We start from the raw sequence: 20,516 nt of genomic DNA, 5'->3' as shown, positions 1-20,516 counted from the left end.
ATAGAAAAAATAGAGAATGAGATAAAGATAAAGATGAAGAATAAGAGTGAGAGTGAGAATTTATTAATTTTGGAAGAAAAAAATTTATTTTAATTGTAAAAAAATACCGGATGACATATTTTGATTTGTCAAATTATTAATATAAAATATAAATTATATATAGAGTAAAAATGATAGAGAGAAATAGAAAAATGGAGAGAAGTAGATGAGAAAATTTAGGAAGGGAGTTTATTAATTTTGAAAAAAATATTTTCTCTCAATTTTAATAAGAGATTATTTTTGAAAAAAATATTTTTTCTCAATTTTAATAAGAGAGTGTCATGTGATATAGTTGATTATTAAATTAGATAGTAATATATAATATAGGTATATTTCAATTTCAATTTCAATATTTCAATTTTAATTTTAATGCAATTAAAGAATATCATGTTACACATTTTGATTATTAAATTAGTAATTAGTCATTGATATTGATAATCAGGGACGGACCCATTAGCAAAGAAGAGGGGGCACTTGCCCATCATGTTTTTATTTTTTTTAAAATATAGTTATATATAATATGCTTCCACTTCAAATTTTAAATGACATCACTATAAATAAATTAAACTCAATTAGCTAAAATTCCAAATTCACTTTTTTTATTTCTCTATCATTTTAATTATTATTTAACCTAATCAAATATAATTCTTGTGTCGTCACTCCTTTATTCCCTTAAATCCTCTTTTTATTTTTATATTTTCAACTTTTTTTCTATTCCTTATCTAGTGGTCATCCTCTCTTCGTCAAAAAATAAATTTTAAATTTTTTATATTTTTTATATAGTTCTCTATGACTTTATGTATCTTTCAATTTCATTATTTCTCTTTTTGATATTTTCAATTGCAAATTTTAATTCAAACAATTGTAGTTTAGGTATTAATCTAATATTTTATTTTCTTCGTGACTTTATATATTTTATTTTATTTTCGGTTTATTCATTTTTATTACTTATTTTTTATCTTTTGTTCTATTATATGTACTTCAATTAGTTCAGTCTTTTATTATTAAATTTGTATAAAAATTAGTTAGGATAATAAGATATTTATAATTTAATTAAAATATTTTAAGTTCAAGTTTTAGAAATAAAAAATATTATTTTATAAATTATATATAATGAATAGTATTTTAAGAATGAAAATGTTCACTAACTCTTTAATTTTTATATCTTTATATAATTAATAATATTTAACAAAATTTATTTTAATATATATATTTTTGCCCCCACTCTTAAAATTTTTTGGATCCGTCACTGTTGATAATGATATATAAAATAAATAGAGTGGTTGAAGGAATAAGAGAAATAGAGAAAGCAAGAGGGAAGAAGGGAGAACTCTTTAATTTTGGAGAGAAATATTTGATTTCAATTGCAATGAGAGAGTGACATGTAGCACATTTTGGTTGTAAAATTAGTAAGAAGGGGGAAGAATTCTTTAATTTTAATTATAATGATAGAGTAACATGTGGCACATTTTTGTTGTAAAATTAGTAAGGAGGAGAGGAAAATTCTTAAATTTTAGAGGAAAATATTTTGATTCTAATTACAATGAAAAAGTGACATGTGATACATTTTGGTTGTAAAATTAGATATATATAATAGATATAATAGATTCTATATAATTCTTCAAAAAAATAAGAGAAAAATATACAACAATAAAATAATGTAAAGTTGGTCTCTTTTTAAATATTATTGATCTGTGTGTATTTTTTAGTATCTTTGTATAACAATTTTTTTATATATATTTTATTATATAATATAATTAATTCTATGAAGATATATTTCTCTTCATTTGTTGATGTGGGTATTTTTCGTAAACAAATTAGTATTAAACAGATTTTGAGAAGTGAAATATATTTGTTTGCTAATACTTTTCGGTAGATATTGCTCCATAATGTAATTTTGATCTTTTTCTTTAGTGTATTTGGAGATGATTAAAAAAAATAATTAAGAATGAAATAAAAAATATAATATAAAATTATAAATAAATTTTATTAATAATAATATATTAGAATGTATACTTTGTAAGCAAATATTATTGTGTCAAAAGTAGATGTGTTTCAAAATGTCTTCAACAATTCATACAACCAAAAAGAGTTATTAAAAATATTTAAGTAGACCAAATAGTATATACTTTAAATATTGATAATTAAAAATTATTATTATTAATTTATTATTATAGTTTTTTAGACATTAATTTTATTTAAGTGTTATTTTTTTATTTAATTGAGTAAACAATGGGTATTAAATTTAATTATTTAAGAGGATTAAAGTTTTGTGTCATTGCAATGTAAAAATCTATTATCTTTTATATTGCAAAATTGTATTGTCATCTATATAAAATTATTTATATGGCATAATCTCAAAAAGTAATATGACATAAATCTAGTTTATAATAAATTTGTATTAGTATTTATTAATATTTAATAATAAAAATAGATGGATAGTAATATGGTGTTTATAGACGTGGGAAGGATTAATTACAGTCATATATTGGATTTGAAATTGTTTATTACCAAGAATGAATTAGAAGAATGTACATGTTGGACAATGGACTTAATAATATTGGTGCACAGGTATTCCGGGGAATAGTAAATGGAGAGAACGTCCTTAGAACCAGTTAGAAGGGTAAGTTCCCTCATTCTCATTAAAAATAATTGATTAAACTGTCTAATAGTATAAAATTATCCAATTATATTATATGAATACAAAAAATTAGCATACAACTAATTAATTATTTGTATAAAATATATATAAAAATATAAATTTAATTTTAATACACTGTTAATATAAAATAATTTTAGAAATGTATTTAATAATATAACATTATATCAGCAAAAATAACTAATTTTTACAATGATCACGTGGATATGTATTTTAAAAAAATGGATATAATTGTACGACTGTATAAGACGTATTACACTGTTAGTGTATCAAAATTAAACTCCTTAAAATATTTAATATATATTAGAATATATATAAATACTATATAAATATACAATAGTTAATTTAGTGACTTATCTTTTTGAGTACATGGAAATTATATTAAACTTTTAAGAAAATTAATCTTACGTTATCACTAAATAAATGGCATCATAACCTTAATTAATTTGTTGGTGTAGAAGAGGGGGTGAATTGAAAAATCATAGTTAGCAAAATTATGAGCTAGTTGAGGAATGTGTTGAAACTTGAAACCAACTTCTTTGGAGATGAAAGAGTAACTGAAGCTCTTCTTCCTTTGCTTCACTACCCACTTGACCAAGGATCCTCAATGTTTCCTCAGCAATGGCGATATTGAAGCTAATATATTTGTATATATGAATGTATTTTTCTACAATTAATAAATACTATAACATGCATTTTACAAATGCATTTCCATCTTAGTTCAATTTCTCTTTAAGAAAAAGTTTAGAGACTGTACTTTTATTAAAATCTGGCCAATACTTAACGATAAAAAAATGAATAATCCTACATCATTAGATATCATTTCACACCATTAAATATATTAATGATGACTAATTGATAACTACACATCACAAATTCTGCTGGTCCAGAATATTCCTCTTAATTTAAACTTAAGTTTTAGCAAGTCACAAAATAATACAAGAAAGTTTTAAGACTAAAATTAAGGGTAACATTCCTCAATGTTCTTATTATATAGAAATAAAAAATATTGTGGCAATAAATTAAGGGTAACACCCTTTAACGGTATGATTTCAACACAAATTTAATTTAAATTGGTCAAATTGTTTGATTAACATATATAATTTAGATTTTTCTTTCTTTTTTTTTTCTTAAGCATTTGGAGGTATACGCCTTACGGTAGTCTATCTGCCTATTTGGATTTTTATTTATTAGCACTTTTAATTTTAGAATCTCATATAATAAGTACCTCTAATTGTATATTTGTAAACCAAAATTGCCTAAGCTTATATACAAATATTGCTTGTTATTTACTTACTAATACATTAATACTAAGTTAAACTAAATATTTGGAAGCATTAAGATCTTGATATGCTTGCAACTTGCAAGACCCTCATTTCGTGCTTAATGGGTCGTCGTAGTTTTCAATAATATTTTCCAAAATTGATTTATAGTGAATGGTGACAATCTTGTTATCCATTCCTTGATTTATAAGGCCATTAGGTGACCAAGAACACTCATCAAGAAAATGATGGAAGAATCAACGGACATTTATATATGTATACATTTCATCCTCTTGAACTCTATTTTAGTCATATCTTTATGACGATATATTTGGCAGAATTTGATTTGCCCGACTTACACGTTCATTCTATGTTCCACCAACGACTTGAGAATTCCATTGTGAAAAGACCAAAGTTCTATGTTCCATTTTGATTGTCGTCGCTTTCAAGTTGTAGAAAATGACACTAATTAGTAGCCTTATTCCACTTTCCCTGAGGCTTTAAGTTGTGGAATAATAATTGAAGAATACATATCTTGATCATTAATTCATCAAACACTTGTAACTCCAATGGCTATATCATGCACTTGCATTATTATTTTGACGTTAGTGCCACTTGTCTTTGTTGACATCACCACCGATGCTGGAACTCACAAATTGTCAGCCTTAGATGAAGAAGCCAATGCTATGCTTTCAATTAGTAAAGAGTTGTGGAGTAACCAATATAATAATGTCTCAAACCGTTGCAACTGGCCCGGAGTTAACTGTAACAAAGCTGGAAGTATAACATTGCTTTCACCTCCAATTCCAAGAAATTTCACCGACGAGTTCAGCACACAAATCTGCTTATTGAAACTAAACTTTTCAGTGTTTCAAAATCTAGTCCATCTAGATCTCAGTGAAATCGGGTTATGTGAGTTTCCTAAACTAAGTGGTCTCAAGAAGCTACAACATCTCAACCTATCATACAACACTTTTGAAGGTGAGCTTCCTTTTACATTATTGGAAAATCTAACTCAACTTCTTGTGTTAGACTTGAGTGCCAACAGGTTCTTTGGAAGCATTCCATTGATTTTTGGTCAAATGAGCAGTCTCACACACATGAATCTTTCCAACAATCTACTAATTGATAAGGTTCCTTTCACATTGACAAATCTAACTCATCTTCTTGTGTTGGACCTTTCGAACAATTATATTAGTGGTACAATTCCACAAGAACTAAGCAAGCTGGAGAGACTTGTCATGTTGGACTTGAGTGGCAACAGCTTCAATGGAAGCATTCCATTGATCTTGGGTCAAATGAGCAGTCTCACACACATGAAACTTTCCAACAATCTACTAGTTGGTGAGGTTCCTTTCACATTGCCAAATCTAATTCAACTTCTTGTATTGGACCTTTCCCAAAACAAACTTAGTGGCTTCATTCCTCATGAAATAGGGAAATTAACAAATTTATTAACCTTTGACCTGAGTTCAAATTTCCTGTCTGCTCCAATTCCTGAGCAAATTGGATACTTGAAGCGTTTGACAAGTCTCCACCTTCATTCAGATTTGCTTAGTGGTTTCATTCCTCGTGAAATAGGGAAATTAACAAATTTAGTAACCTTAAACCTGAGTTCAAATTCCCTGTCTGGTCTAATTCCTGAACAAATCGGGTACTTGACCCATTTGGAAGTGCTCACCATCGGATCCAACAGGATAGATGGTTGTATCCCCAAAGAAATAGAGCATTTGTTGCATCTAAAAGTTTTAGATCTGTCTAGTAATGCAATTTCTGGTGTTATCCCATATTCTCTCTTTATTCACTCTAGTTATATTGACCTAAGCAATAACAGATTAAGTGGAAGCATTCCTTCTCAAATTGGAAACGTTTCATATTTAGACCTTCGTTACAATAACCTTAGTATCAAAAATACAAAGGAACTTGAGTCTCTTATTCCATTCTGTTATATATGTTGCAATCGCTTTCTTGATAATGATGAATATTATGACTGGGATGATCAATTAGACGACCATCATAACAAGCATTTTGGTCGATCATTGGTTTTGGTCATAATCGTGGTCTGCATTACCATTTCATTGGGTTCTGTTGGGATTGGAATATGTATTTTCCGTGCCAGGCATCATGACAAGCTTGAAAATAAGGCCACAAAAAATGGAGACTTGTTCTCAATTTGGAACTATGATGGCCAAATTGCATTTGAGGACATCATTGAAGCAACAGAGAACTTTGATATCAGATATTGCATTGGAACCGGCGCTTATGGTAGCGTCTACGAAGCGCGACTTCCAAGTGGCAAAACTGTTGCATTGAAGAAGCTTCACAAAACAGAATCAGAAAATCCATCCTATTACAAGAGCTTCTGCAATGAAGTTGAGGTCTTGACAGAGATTCGCCACCGCAACATCATTAGGCTTTATGGTTATTGTTTGCATAACAGATGCATGTTTTTGGTGTATGAATACTTGGAAAGAGGAAGCTTGTTTTGTATCTTGGCGGATGAGATGGAAGCACAAGAGTTGAAGTGGAGCAAGAGGGTGAATATCATCAAAGGGACAGCTTATGCTCTTGCTCACATGCATCATCACTGTCCTTCTCCTATTGTTCATCGAGATGTCAGCAGCAACAATGTTCTGCTAAATTCAGAGTTAGAAGCTTGTGTCTCAGATTTCGGCACAGCGAGACTTCTTGATCCTGATTCATCTAACCAAACTCTTTTAGTTGGCACTTATGGATACATTGCTCCAGGTAATTTCTAATTCTAATTATCCAAATAAATCACTGTCCTCATCATCATTTATATAACTCTCTATGGCTGTGTTTGATGTAGAATTGGCATACACCATGAGTGTGACTACAAAATGTGATGTTTATAGTTTCGGAGTGGTGGCATTAGAAACAATGATGGGTCATCACCCAGGAGAATTCATGTCCATTATGTCAAAGCCATCTACTCAACAATTATTGGTGAAAGATGTGTTGGATCCGCGGATTCCACTTCCGAAATCTCAGAAAGATATGAAAGATGTTGTGCATGTTGTAAAGCTAGCATTAGCATGCCTCTCTTCTGACCCAAAATCCAGACCATCAATGCAGGATGTGGCTAATGAGTTTTCAGTTTCCAAGGCTTCAATGAATTCTTCTTTTTTTGATGTCTCAATCTACCAATTGATGCATTAGCATGTCATATGATTGTATTTTAGTAGCATGTATACGCAGCATTGCAAGTTGCATGTTTTAGTGAGTCACAAAATAATGCAACACTTGAACTTTTGGGCATATAACTAAATATGACATCCCTCAATGTTCTAATCTATGGGTTGAGCAGTATCGTTTCAATTTAGTTTATATTGGTCAAATTGTTTGATTTATATTATGAAAAAGTATAGGTAACTAACAAAATTTTTGAACAATGTGTAAATAATGTGAATTAATAAAGTTAAAAGAGTAAATTTAATTAATAGCATTAAATTAGGGTGTAGTGTATTTTCATTTGATTGGTGGTTATTCATGTTGTTCAAAATTTTCATTGTTCTCTTAGTACTCCCCTATTTTTATTTCAAAAGCTAAGCAAATTTTTCTGTCAAAAAAAAAAAGCTAAGCAAATTTCTTTTGTTTTTTATTACTATCATGAGGTATTTTGCAATCCTATGGAAATTTTCTTGACTAACTAACTAGTTTTTTGACCCGTTGACCCAACCTAAAAGAGCCGAAAGAGTTCAACAATTGAGAGAGCCTCAACATTCCCCCCAACGTATAACTTAATTGAATTTCCTTAGTTTTGCAAAACAAAAATATTTTCTATTATGAAAAGCATTATTTAAAGTCATATTAACACTTTTTAGTTCTATAGTATTATATAATATGTAATTACCTCTAATTACATTCGTACACCAAAACTATCTTCGCTCTTGTACAAATATTCCTTCTTATTTATTTAATAATATAATATAAAAATACTAAGTCAAACTAAATATTTGGAACATTAAAACGTCGTTTAAAAAAATATAATAGAGAACATCATTATTTAGATGCAACTTACATAGCTTCACTAGACGTACACTGAGGTTAAGATCTTGAACTCCTTCCTTGGGAGACCACATTTCGTGCTTAATGGGTCGTCAATCGTCATAGTTTTCAACAATATTTTCCAAAATGATATATAGTGAAAGGTGATGATAGTTAACCATTCATTATACCTTATTAGGTGACCAAGAACTCTTCTTCAAGAAAATGATGGAAGGATAATAGTTAACCATTCATTACAAGCCTTATATTTTTCAATATATTCTTAGACTTCTAACTTTTTAATGTTATGTCACGTTAATTTAAATAATTAATGGACATAATTTATTTATTATTTATTTAATTGAATTACTTTTTAATTTTTTTTCTACTTTTCATGTGTCTCATTATTATAACTTAAGATTTTTCTTTTATTTTCTTTCTCACTTTTACAATATTTATTTATTTTTAAGTTACTCTATAATTTTTATATTCTCTTTTTACTTTTATATAAAATGCTTTATGCCTTTAATACTAATATTATTTCTCTTTAATATGTATAAACATAATTTATTTTCTTCTTTTATATTCACTCCTTCTTATATTTATTATATAAAATTATAATTTAAAATTCTTTTTTATTTTCTTTCTCACTCTTACAACGTTTATTTTTCTTTAGGTTACTATATATTTTTCATATTCTCTTACTTTTTATTTTTATATAGGATTCTATATGGTTTTAATGTTAATGTTATTTTTTTTAATAAACATAAATTGAGTAATAAAACATAATTCATCGTCTTCTTTCATACTCACTCCTTCTTATATTTACTATATAAATTAATAATATTCACTTCATACATCTTTTTTATCACATCTTTCACATAATATCATACCTTTTATTCTTTTTCTCTATTCTTACTAATATTTTACACGAGTATTTGAAGAATTTGATTGACGACCACAACTCTTTTTTTTAGTTTGTTAAATATGTGTATTAGGTGATAAATTCCTAAAACACTAGACCTCTTTTTAGTTTTTTTATTTTTGGTTAATTGTATTCATTTGATAAATTATTGAAACACTAGACTTTTACAATTTCTTTTTAGTTTTTTTTTTTAATTTTTGGTTCAATTGTGTTCATTAATTATATCGTTCATATATCATTCCTTTTTGTTTTTAACAATTTACATTTTTTAATATCATTTAGTTGTCATATTGTTAAAAATACATGGTATTATCGCAAGTCATAAAAAATAAAATTAGAATATTTAATATTAATTTCAACTATATATCATATTCTTTATAATTTCATTTTAGTTTTTTATTTTTGGTCTAATTATATTCATTAATTATATAATCTATATATCACTTCTTTTTTCTTTTCAATAATTTATATTTTTTAATATCATTTAATTAAAATATTTATGAAAATACATCGTATTATCGTGAAACATAAAAATATAATTAAAAAATTAAATGTTAATTTCAACTATTAAAACATTATACTCAAACTTGCATTTTATCTAATAATTTTATATTTGTACTATAGTATTTAAATATAATCTAAAAAAAACACAACTGACTGTTTAAAAAATAAAAATAATAATATAAAATTAAATAAAATATTTTTTAAAATCCAATTTATGTATACATTTTTTAATTTTATAATTATTAAATTTTAAATTTATTTTATAAAATGTATATCCATTTTATTCCCGGGGAATGCCTGAGTCTAAAGCTAGTATTAATTATTAGTCATTCTCTTAAGTGGTTGCGAAGGAACCTAGCAACTTCTCTAACCATATTTTCTATATATGTCACATTCTCACCGTTTCTTTCAATCAATTAATACAAGTTTAACGACAAATAATGAAATGATACACACACATGTCATCTTTTCTTATCTTTTAGACATATTCGGGACGAAAACAATTCCAGAAATCCACTTACAGCATGGCACTTGCAAAAATATACTCCAAATCTTGCAAATTCAGCAATAGACACTTTTATTCATAAAAAACAATATTCGAGTGTACTTTAATATTTACAATCTTTTACATGTACTTCTGTCCACTCCAAACTTTTCATATATATTTTTGTTCATTTACTCCTTATTATATATATGTGCAACAACAATTGAGAGAATAGTATACAACACAATTCAGTGAAATTTAGATACACACATGACAAATTCAGGTTGCAATTTACTTGCATTAATGAAGCTTATCTTTGTTGACACTTTGTTTGCCTTAGTCCTCCTAACCGTTATGAGTGCCAACACCATGATGGCAGCATCAAATTCCCCGTCCTTGAACGAGGAACAAAAGGCCTTGCTCCATAGCGGGTGGACAGAAGGTCGCGACATCTCAAAACATTGTAACTGGACTGGTATTGTGTGCAATGACGCTGGAAGTGTCATAGAGATTTCAACAAGGCGTTATTTTTTTATCCCTCCATCTGAATTGAGGAACTTCAATTTTACTGCATTCCCCAATTTGATCCGTCTAGAACTTACTGGTTTGGAACTCAAGGGAACCATTCCCAGTGAAATAAGCACTCTTACAAAGCTTATGTATCTTGATCTCTCTTCTAATTATCTTGAAGGTGAGTTGCCTACTTCAATTTCAAATCTCACTCAACTTAAGTTAGTTAATGCTGCTAGCAATTTTCTTAGAGGTGTTATTCCTTCCACTTTTGGCCAGTTGAAGTGTTTGGCTCAACTTTCTCTTCACTCAAACAATCTTGAAGGCCCCATTCCCGAAAGGCTAGGGTACTTAAAGCATTTAGAGCAGTTAACTCTGTCAAATAACTCACTGAATGGTTCAATCCCTTCTACCTTTGGACAACTAGAGGATTTGGAATCTTTGTCCCTTGATTCAAACCATATTGAAGGTTCCATCCCTGTAGAATTTGAGAACCTGTTCCATTTGAAAGCTTTAGACCTTTCCCATAACAATATTTCTGGTGTTATACCATCTGGGATTGGACAACTCTCTAGGCTTTCAACTTTAGATATTTCCAACAATAGCCTTAAGGGACCAATTCCATTTGGTATTCTATATCATTGCAGTTATGTGCAGCTAAGTAACAACTTTTTAAGTGGACATATTCCTTCTCAAATTGGCAATCTTTCTTACCTAGACCTCAGTAATAATAGCCTCTCAGGAAGCATACCAGAGGGACTCCATTCCGTTCCATATCTCAATATATCTTACAATTCCTTTGTTCCAGATACACACTTTTGTGGTTTTCCAAGTGAAGCACTGATTGGTAATAAGCAGTCACCCTCTTGCTCTTCTCCATATAGTACCATAGCACTAGTTTCCCTTGCTGCCTTGAATTGCTTCTTCATTACAACAGTGTTCATATGGCTTGGAATCGGTGTCTTCTGTCCCCTCCAAAGAGAGTACGGATTTGAGGAAAGAAGCAAGAATGGGGATATCTTCTCAATTTGGAACTATGATGGTAAAATTGCATTTAAAGACATAATCAAAGCCACAGAAGACTTTGATATAAGGTATTGCATTGGAACAGGTGCTTATGGAAGTGTCTACAAAGCACAGCTTCCTAGTGGCAGAAATGTTGCACTAAAGAAACTTCACAATGCAGAGTCTGAAAATCCATCATTTTACAAGAGTTTTAGCAATGAGGTCAAGGTCTTGACAGAAATTCGTCACCGTAACATCATTAGGCTTCATGGTTTTTGTTTGCACAACAGCTGTATGATTTTGGTGTATGAGTATATGGAAAAGGGAAGCTTGTTCTATAACCTAGCCATTGATGAAGAAGCTCAAGAGTTGAATTGGAGTAAGAGAGTAAACATTATCAAAGGGACTGCATTTGCTCTCACTCATATGCACCATCATTGCACTCCACCCATTGTCCATCGAGATGTAACTAGTACCAATGTTTTGTTGACTTCAAATTTAGAGGCTTGTCTATCAAATTTTGGTACAGCTAAACTACTTTCTTCTGATTCATCTAATCAAACTCTGTTAGCTGGCACTCCCGGATACGTTGCCCCAGGTAAAACTGTAGTTTTATTCTCTTATTTCTTTATTATTGAAATGTCATTAGTAACCTATTTAATGTTTGGATATATTGTAGAACTGGCTTATAGCATCAACGTGACAACAAAATGTGATGTTTATAGCTTTGGAGTGGTGACTTTGGAAACAATAATGGGAGAACATCCTAAGGAGCTACTTTCCAATATGTCAAAACCATCTCCTCCAAAGATCATGATTAAAGATGTATTGGATTCACGTATCCCATTGCCCTTTCTTCGAAAAGACATGCGGGATATTGTACTTGTTCTAACATTAGCATTGGCATGCTTGCATCCCAACCCAAAATCAAGACCTTCAATGCAGGACATAGCTAATGAGCTTTTGTTTTCAAAGTCGCCATTGCTTTGGCATTTTGATGGTATTTCAATTCACCAACTTGTGAATCAAGAAATATACGCAATAGGTAAAAATTAGGAGGTTTTTTTAATCATATTTTCTTATGTGATTGCCCTAATTTTATGTATGAAAGCCATCTTCTGTTTTGTTTCAACTGGGTATGCCTTCCAGTTCAAATTTTCTTATGTATTTTTCGCCTTGTATTATGATTTTTATCACTTATAGTATTCCCTTTCAAATTATGCAGTTTGCTCACTCAAATAACTAAATCTTAATGGTAACCAATATCATGTAGGGCTTTCAAATAGAAAGTTTATGGATAATCAACCTACCTGAAATCATACATTAGACATTTTTTTTTTGTCTAATATATAGAACATGCAAAAAACTAGAAACTTTGGAAAAACTTTATTAACAATTCATAGGATGAGTTAGAATTAACCATTTTGTTTTAAATTTAACAAGTGTATAAAACACCTATGCTGAAGAAACAATGACAGTTTCTCAAGCCAGACTAATTGAATTTCTAATAAGAAAGTCCAAATAACGGTGGTGAAGACTGAAAAAACTGCCATTGTTTACACAACCAATCAGGCAAGCAGTAATCCACACACTGTAATCCTAAACCAGTAATAAACAACTACGACAAATTATTTTGGAGAGGAATAGATTGTCTACCGGGCCACAATTCTATCTTTTGGAAATACTTGGGGGGTACAACTCCATCAAAACCTTCTGTCAAGATAACCTTGTTGTCAGAAATGAAAAGCTTCATACCTTCTGCAATAAGATTGCAAAGGAATATATCTTTAGTTACTATCATCAACAAACAACTAAGAAGTTCAGCATTTCAAGAATTGTGATTGGAATGTTATCATACCCTCCAATGCTTTTCTAATATCTAAAAAGATCAGAGCATTTACATCTCGCCTCATACCTGGGAATCAAAATAGAAAACTATGTAAGAATTCAAGGACAAAAACTAAGTAATCAAACTTAACTATAAATGGTTGCATGCAAGGGAATAACTAAAACTAAAGGGATGCTAGCTGTAGTTATTCAATAGAAAAGATATCCTCAAGAAATTGAGTAAAATATTCCAAGCAAGTACTTTAATATCCATAAAAATATCTCATGTTACCCCAATTGCTAAGAAGAGATTTCCAATCAATTGCCACCACCACCCCCAACAAATGATCAAGGGTAAACAAATGCTTAAAAATGCAAACCATTATTAGTTATGGTACTTATGAGGGCAATATTGAATGGCTTGATAGCATAATTGATTTACTAATAAAGAAGTGAAGTTTACAGGCATTTTGTTCCAAGTAACCAGTTTATTCAGACTTTGGATCATTGACTAATTATTATTTGAATTACTTTCATGCTAACATGTTTAGTGATTATACTTATACCAGGCTCTTGTAAATAAGCACAAGTAAAGAGACATATCCAAATTCCAAAGTTAAAGTACTTAAGTGGTTAATCACAATAGACAAGATATCCGTATTTCTTTGCTACCGTATAACATAACTGCCAGCCTTAATACTGCAGGAGGAAAATGACCAAGCCTAAACAAATAGGGAAAAAAATATCCAAATGAATTTTTGATAGCTAATCACATTACCGCTTATTATTTCTCCATCTGTTGGTAAACCACAAGAGAAATGAACATGCAATCTCTTCATGCGCTTGAGGCCAGATTCTAGAATTGAATCCAAGTTCTTTCTGTAGGTTCCGTGCACGCAAACTGCATATGGTAGCAAAATCAAGAAAAAACAAAAAATAGAAAGTGGGGATGAAGAAAAATAACCATTTGGAGAATATGACTTGCAAAGACAGCAAAGTTAACAGAAATACAGCTCCATTGATTATTCACCTGGAACTTCTTCAGCTGAAAGGATTGGTTTCAACAAGCTTTCAGTTTCAACAGTCTGCAGATCAAAAGTTAATCATGTATTTTAATTACTCCATAAATGAACAATTTAACATAAAATGACATGAGAATGTCTATGTAATATTCATAAAACAGAGTACAGATCCAATTATTTAAGGTTTGAAGATTTTCTTAAAAACTTCAAAAGCAATTTAAATGTCTCCACATTCAACTAAAACAGAATAGTTTACCGTTATTGTATGGCCTTGGTTAGCTCGTATAAGTAGCTCCCCATTCTCTTCTATAAGGCTGAAGCGCTGCTTATTATCCTTTCAAACGGCCTGAGAATAAACATGAAAGCATTTAGAATAAAAGGTCTTCAATTAATACTTAATTCATATGAAAATGAAAGACTAAATAAACACAAATAAATAGCATATAGATACAGTTTACAGAAAAAAAGTGGTTATAAATACAATAACAATTCATAAAAAAAGATAAGCCACGGATATTATGTAGCAGTAAGTAAAGAATTAAGAGTGGGATACACTTGACCAGCTACAATCAACATGTTAATCCTATCCGATTCATTCAACTATTGATTTTTACTATTGTTAGTTGCAGAAGGGATGGATCAAGAAATTCTGAAAACCATATTGTGACTGCTTTTACAATATCAAACTAGTATCACTCTGCAACAAAAGATTTAGAAAAGGAAATTCTATGCAGAGGATACAGGAATAAAATGCTAAATAGAATAACAAGTCGAAAATGTCGACAGACAGAATACAATACAATGTATTTATCTCGTATGGTAAACAACAATAAAAGTGGTACCGAAGTTTTTGTCTTGTATCTATGATGTGACTATTTTCTATTTTGCTATTTTCCCCAAGCCAAATGCTTCTCCAAAATGCAACACAATAATCTAAATGACAATAGAAATGGCAATTATAACAAATAACGAACAAGAAAACAAAAAATATATGAATAATTAAACTGACCTCCCTAACATCATCAATATTGTGGGATCTTAATGGAATATTAGCAAATGTCTTCATATTCAGCTTTAGCAGATCATTAACTTTGACATAACCATCACTTCGCATATCTAAGTTCAATTCAGATGCCATATGACGCAAAATCCTCGTCCTGCAGGTATTACCAGAGAAACATACAAAAATCACTAACTTTGACTTAGAAAGAAAATGGGTGATATATAATGTTAGTACATTGCATAAACCATACATACTAATTTCCTATGAGCAGTTGCTCTACAAAAGATAATTTACACTTTATAAAATAGTTTATTCTATTAGAAAGACAAACAAGGTACATAAATTTTTCTCCGAAACTTGTTTTGATGGACTACAATGACAAGAAATCAAGAATTATCCCACAAAAACAAAAATTGAGAGAAAATAATGAGCACAGAGCGAAGTAGTGCTTACAGGAGCCTACCAAGAGCGTCAATTTTATCCTTCCCGGAGCTGCCACCACCACCACGGCCACTGCCACGTCCTCTTGTTCTTTCCATGTCGTTCCTCATATCAAAAGAACTTCCTCTTCCACCACTGCCACTCAAAAGCCCAAAAATGGCATCAGTTAAAAGCATAAAACTTTCTGCTTCATTCCCTAGAAAAACCTACCATTATCATACAAAATTAAAAGGAAGAGGAATTAAAAAACAACAAAGAAGCAAAAATTAGGAAATTTGAGCTAAACGCAATGATTCTGAGCAAGCTTCAACAGCAAGACGCAAAAGAAACGAATTTTAATTCGATAATAGCTATAAAGAAGGATAATTGTTTGTTGGAGAGAGAGAGAGAGAAGAACCTGGAAGAGGAGTGAGCGTAGGAGGAGAAGGAAGAGGTATTCGGGTTTCTGCTTTTGTTGTTAATTGTTGGAAGAAAGTAAGAGGAGGAAGACGGAGAGAATAAGAGAGGAGACGGTGAGTTAACGGTAACGGTAACGGTAACGGAAACGAAAACGGTGAGACGTGGAAGTAAGAAGCGGCAGTGGCGCAAAACAAGGATAGTGCTGTCGCTCACCGAAGCAAACATGGATGGATATTTGATTGATGCAGCAGAAACTAAACGATGAAGAGCGATATAGGAATATGAGCTGAGCTGAGCGGAACTGAGCCGAGCCGAGCTGGCTTCTCAAAAAGAGCGGAATTGAGCGCGCTGACATTCGTTTAAGCAAAACCACTTTTGCACCAAAGTTTTAAACAAAGAGAACCTGATTCCATATTTCGATTCCATTCTACTCTCAAAGACTCAAACCAAAGTGGCAAAGTCATCATATTAACTCACTATAAAAAGTTAAAAACCTCACTCTTTTAACAAAATGTTAGAAATCACATCACAGATTCACAGTTCTCTCAAGAAGCAATACCAAAGTGAAAAGTAAATGTTTAAAGAGATTACGAAAAGCATGCAAATAGTCAAATAGATCACAAAAGCAGCAAGCAAGCAATGCAATCCCAAAGTTTTTCATCCATCGAAGGAAAATATATTTTAAAAAAAAAGGAAAAACTTTCCTGGACGACGAGGAAGAAGCAGTGATTACAGTCGGCAGTGAGCGCTGCGCGGCGGAGGGAAGGAAGCAGCAGCAGGCCAGCAGCAAGAAACTCAGCCAGAGGCGAGAGAAGGAGTAAGCGGCGGCGACAGAAAGCGATGACGGTGGAGACGAAAAAGCAGCAATGGCGAGGAGGATTCACAGCAGAGTGAGCGATGAGCCAACGAGGAAGAAGAGTACCGGAGGACGCCGAGCGACGGCGTGCCAGCGGACCTCACTCAGGCGCAGCTCTGTTTCAGTCATGTACTCACTGCACAGCGCAGTCCTTGTCAAATCATTAATTAAATGAAGTCAGCACTCAGTAACGTATAACTAAACCAGGTCGGGTCATTATTTGGGTTGGGTAAATCTTTTTTTGTTGGAGGGGTTATTGGGTTTATGGGTTAATCTGTGATCCTTTTTGTGCGAGTCCGACTAGCTATTGGGTTGGGTTAAACTGCAATTTTAAATTCTTGCATTGCCCCTGCGATTTTTTTTAAATAAATAAAATAAATGTTTTATTTATGGATAAAGCTAGTTTAGAGTTTTTTTTACCAATTTGTATAGCATTACTTATCTCATTTATAACGTAAACAAAATAAATGTGTATATATCTCGTTTACAGATATATATTGTTCATTCTCTCTCATGATCACGTTTGCATTATAGTGTAAACAAGATATATACACACTTATTTCATTTATATTGTAAAAGAGATGTAGAAGACGTTTGCACTGTAAGCGAAATAAAATACGACAAATTTCGAGCAACTATAAAAATATCTGCAACCATTTGTATTCTCCACAAACATTTCACTTCTTCTCCTCCGTTTTTCTTCCAAAATTAAGCAAAAATATCTAGTGGTAGTGGTTATGTGATTATAAGTATGTATTCCAATTGTCATATAAGAAACAATGATACTGAAATTATATTTGAGTGTGATAATCCTATTCTATTACGTACTCGGAGAGTAAATACTTTGTTTGAGCTAAAGAGTCTAATATTGACTCACCTCGGTTTTAACGGTACAAAAGAGGTTGGAAAAATTGGGTATAGGTTACTAGCACTGATGGAAATGAAATTTTTCGGTTTCATCTATTTTGCCTCTATGGCAATGAGCATGTCTCATATTTGATATCCACGGGAGAATCATGGAGGAACAAGTCATGGAGCTTTCTACGGAGGTTGGTGATGTTGGTGATGGTAGATTTGGCCACTCAAATTTTGTTCAGAATAACCCACCTCTTGCAATACCACCACTTCAGTGTGCTAGTCCAACAGTAGACATAGACGTAGATGGTAAGGAGTCTGATGAGGAGTATGTTACCGATAGCAATTATAGTGGTTCTTCTGATGATGATGATGAGGAGGAGGAGGAGTTTGTACCAAAGACTCCGGTTGGTTCTTCAGTTCGGTATCTTTTGCCTGTCCTGCCAATTCTGGTCTTATCGTTGTACCCAGTCACTATCATACATTGGATCTGGATGTGATGTACCAAAAAACTTCATTTTTCAATATGGGTGGGAATGATTACAGCATAGACAATGATGTGAGATTTCACATTGGTCACAAATTCAAAAGCTGAGAGACAGTCATGAAAGGTGTGAAGAATTACAGCATTCGAAGAAGTGTTGAGTACCGAGTTATGGAGTCGAATCGATCAAAGTATCATGTGCATTGCAGTCAATTTACAGCAGAATATCCTTGGAGTCTCCGTGTTGTTCTGTGACAGAATCTCAGATATTAGTAAAGTCAGGTTTAATTGTAGTATATATTCTTATTTATCATGATTATTTTGGCTATAAATGTCTATTGATTATATTTTATTTCGTTAAAAAGATGCATAAATTTGGCGGTGCGCATACCTGTTTAGCCCCACCATGTTCCAATACCATCGACAGTTGGATAGCAACCTCATTTGTAGTGTCATCCTACCTCTCATATAGTCCAACCCATCTGTCACTATCTTTGTTCTACAATGTATAGTTAGACAAATCTATCACTTCAAACCCTCATACAAAAAGGTTTGATGCCGAAGCAAAAGGCAATTGTGTAAATATACGGTGATTGGGAGGAGTCATATATTAAGGTGTCGAGGTTACTGTAAGCATTGCAGATTTGTTGTCCCAGAACAATATGTAATCTCAAAGCGGTACCGCACTATGATGGGCACTTGGTGGTACGCGACTGCGGCCAATTTGATAAGGTATTCTAGGCTTTTCCTCCCTGTGTGGAAGCTTTTAAGCATTGCAAGTCCTTCGTCTCTGTTGATGGCACGCATATATATGGCGAATATGGTGGTGTGTTGCTAATTGCAGTGGCACAAGATGGAAACAGTAACATTCTTCCTGTGGCATTTGTAATTGTCGAGTCTAAGACTATGGAGTCATGACCATTCTTCTTTACCAACTTAAGACGACATGTACACCACAAGAAGGACTTTTGACCATATCTGATAGATCACAGGCGATCAAGGCCGTACTTAGAGCCGAGGAAAGTGGTTGAAAGCCTCCTAAAGCATACCATGCTTATTGTGTCAGGCGTATGGCCGCGAATTTCATGTCTCATTTCAAATCTGCTGAGAAAAAGAAATATCTCATAAATGTTGCTTATAGTCCAAGCAAGACTAGGTAAGAGTAGTAAATGGATGCTTTGAGAGTTTTATTGCGTCAGATGGCAGACTAAGCCAGTAGATTCAATACAAAAATATGGTTACAGTATTATGATAGCGGTCACAGATTTGGGCACATTACAACTAACCTCTTTGAGTGCATGAATGCAATTCTAAAAGGTATGCGGCATTTACCGATTTCAGCCATCGTTCGATACACTTACGAAAGGCTGCAACAGTTGTTCGTCAGAAAAGGCAGGGATGCACAAACACAAATGACAGCCGGTAGTCGATTTTCTCAATGGCTGCTAGCTGCGGTAGAGAAGAATAGGGAGAGAATTCCCAAGATGCGTGTTACAGACTGTAAACGAGATAAGTTGCATGTTATAATACATGTGCGTGATATGTAAAATGATAAATGTGTCTTATCTCGTTTACAATATACATACATTTATTTCATTTACACTGTAAACGAGATAAGTAATATAATGCAAATCGATAAAAATACTCTAAATTATTTATATCTGTAAATAAAAATATTTATTTTATTTGTTTAAACAAAATCCGTTGCCCTATCCACAAATTTTTTGGGTTGAGAATGGATATGTTAGGGATGGGTTGAATTTAGTGGATTGGGTCTCTTTTGTGGACGTTAAACTGATTCTAAAATATTAGATAAACAAATTTATTGGACAACTTTAATCCATATTAACTGCTCTAATTTTACTTTTATTTTTATTTTTTATGTTTTTAAATTTGTTTAAAAATATATATTTGATATTTTATAAATTTTGTATTACACTATTATAAACAAATTTAATTATTGATCTATTGTAGACTTTGATCATTTTACTATGACATAATAATATAGGAAAGCTTTTAAATGATCCAATCACCTTTACTAGAACTCTGATGATTCACATACAGTAAGTTTACAGGTTAAAATTTTGTCGTGTAGCACGTTGTGTAATGTTCTTGATATCCTTGAAATAAACTGAAGTGAAAAGTGACCACGGGGCAGGGAGCTGGGATTAGTTTAAAGAAAAAATAAGGCAAGTTGCATTTGAGTCAGCTGATGTACGATCTGAGCCCAATT

The 20,516-nt window shown here is 31.7% G+C and overlaps 2 protein-coding genes and 1 pseudogene across 2 annotated transcripts; 2 read left to right on the top strand and 1 right to left on the bottom strand.

Annotated features, from left to right (window-relative positions):
• Positions 1–4,478: 4,478 nt before the first annotated feature.
• On the top strand, positions 4,479–7,251 carry LOC107475713 (probable leucine-rich repeat receptor-like protein kinase At1g35710). Its single transcript, XM_016095362.3, has 2 exons — positions 4,479–6,708; positions 6,791–7,251. Exons 1-2 carry the CDS (start codon positions 4,530–4,532, stop codon positions 7,138–7,140), a joined length of 2,529 nt encoding a protein of 842 aa, XP_015950848.3. The 5' UTR covers positions 4,479–4,529; the 3' UTR covers positions 7,141–7,251.
• A 2,670-nt stretch (positions 7,252–9,921) lies between these two features.
• Positions 9,922–12,617, top strand: LOC127744836 (MDIS1-interacting receptor like kinase 2-like). The gene is made up of 2 exons (XM_052257517.1): positions 9,922–11,994; positions 12,076–12,617. The coding sequence occupies exons 1-2, from the start codon at positions 10,152–10,154 to the stop codon at positions 12,450–12,452; spliced, it is 2,220 nt and encodes a 739-aa protein (XP_052113477.1). The 5' UTR covers positions 9,922–10,151; the 3' UTR covers positions 12,453–12,617.
• A 142-nt stretch (positions 12,618–12,759) lies between these two features.
• On the bottom strand, positions 12,760–17,117 carry LOC107475517 (uncharacterized; annotated as a pseudogene).
• Positions 17,118–20,516: the final 3,399 nt, after the last annotated feature.

The sequence above is a fragment of the Arachis duranensis genome, chromosome 2, assembly GCF_000817695.3.
Source record: "Arachis duranensis cultivar V14167 chromosome 2, aradu.V14167.gnm2.J7QH, whole genome shotgun sequence".
NCBI classification, from domain to species: domain Eukaryota; kingdom Viridiplantae; phylum Streptophyta; class Magnoliopsida; order Fabales; family Fabaceae; genus Arachis; species Arachis duranensis.
Note: the sequence above shows the minus strand (reverse complement) of the source record. Positions and strands in the feature narration are given on the sequence as shown.

What these genes read in the sequence shown, in the direction of transcription:
- LOC107475713 (XM_016095362.3), top strand. Translation starts at nt 4,530, where the DNA reads ATGGCTATATCATGCACTTGCATTATTATTTTGACGTTAGTGCCACTT. An exon ending in TTATGGATACATTGCTCCAG is followed by an intron (nt 6,709 to 6,790) that starts GTAATTTCTAAT and finishes TGTTTGATGTAG; the next exon opens with AATTGGCATACACCATGAGT.
- LOC127744836 (XM_052257517.1), top strand. Translation starts at nt 10,152, where the DNA reads ATGACAAATTCAGGTTGCAATTTACTTGCATTAATGAAGCTTATCTTT. An exon ending in TCCCGGATACGTTGCCCCAG is followed by an intron (nt 11,995 to 12,075) that starts GTAAAACTGTAG and finishes GATATATTGTAG; the next exon opens with AACTGGCTTATAGCATCAAC.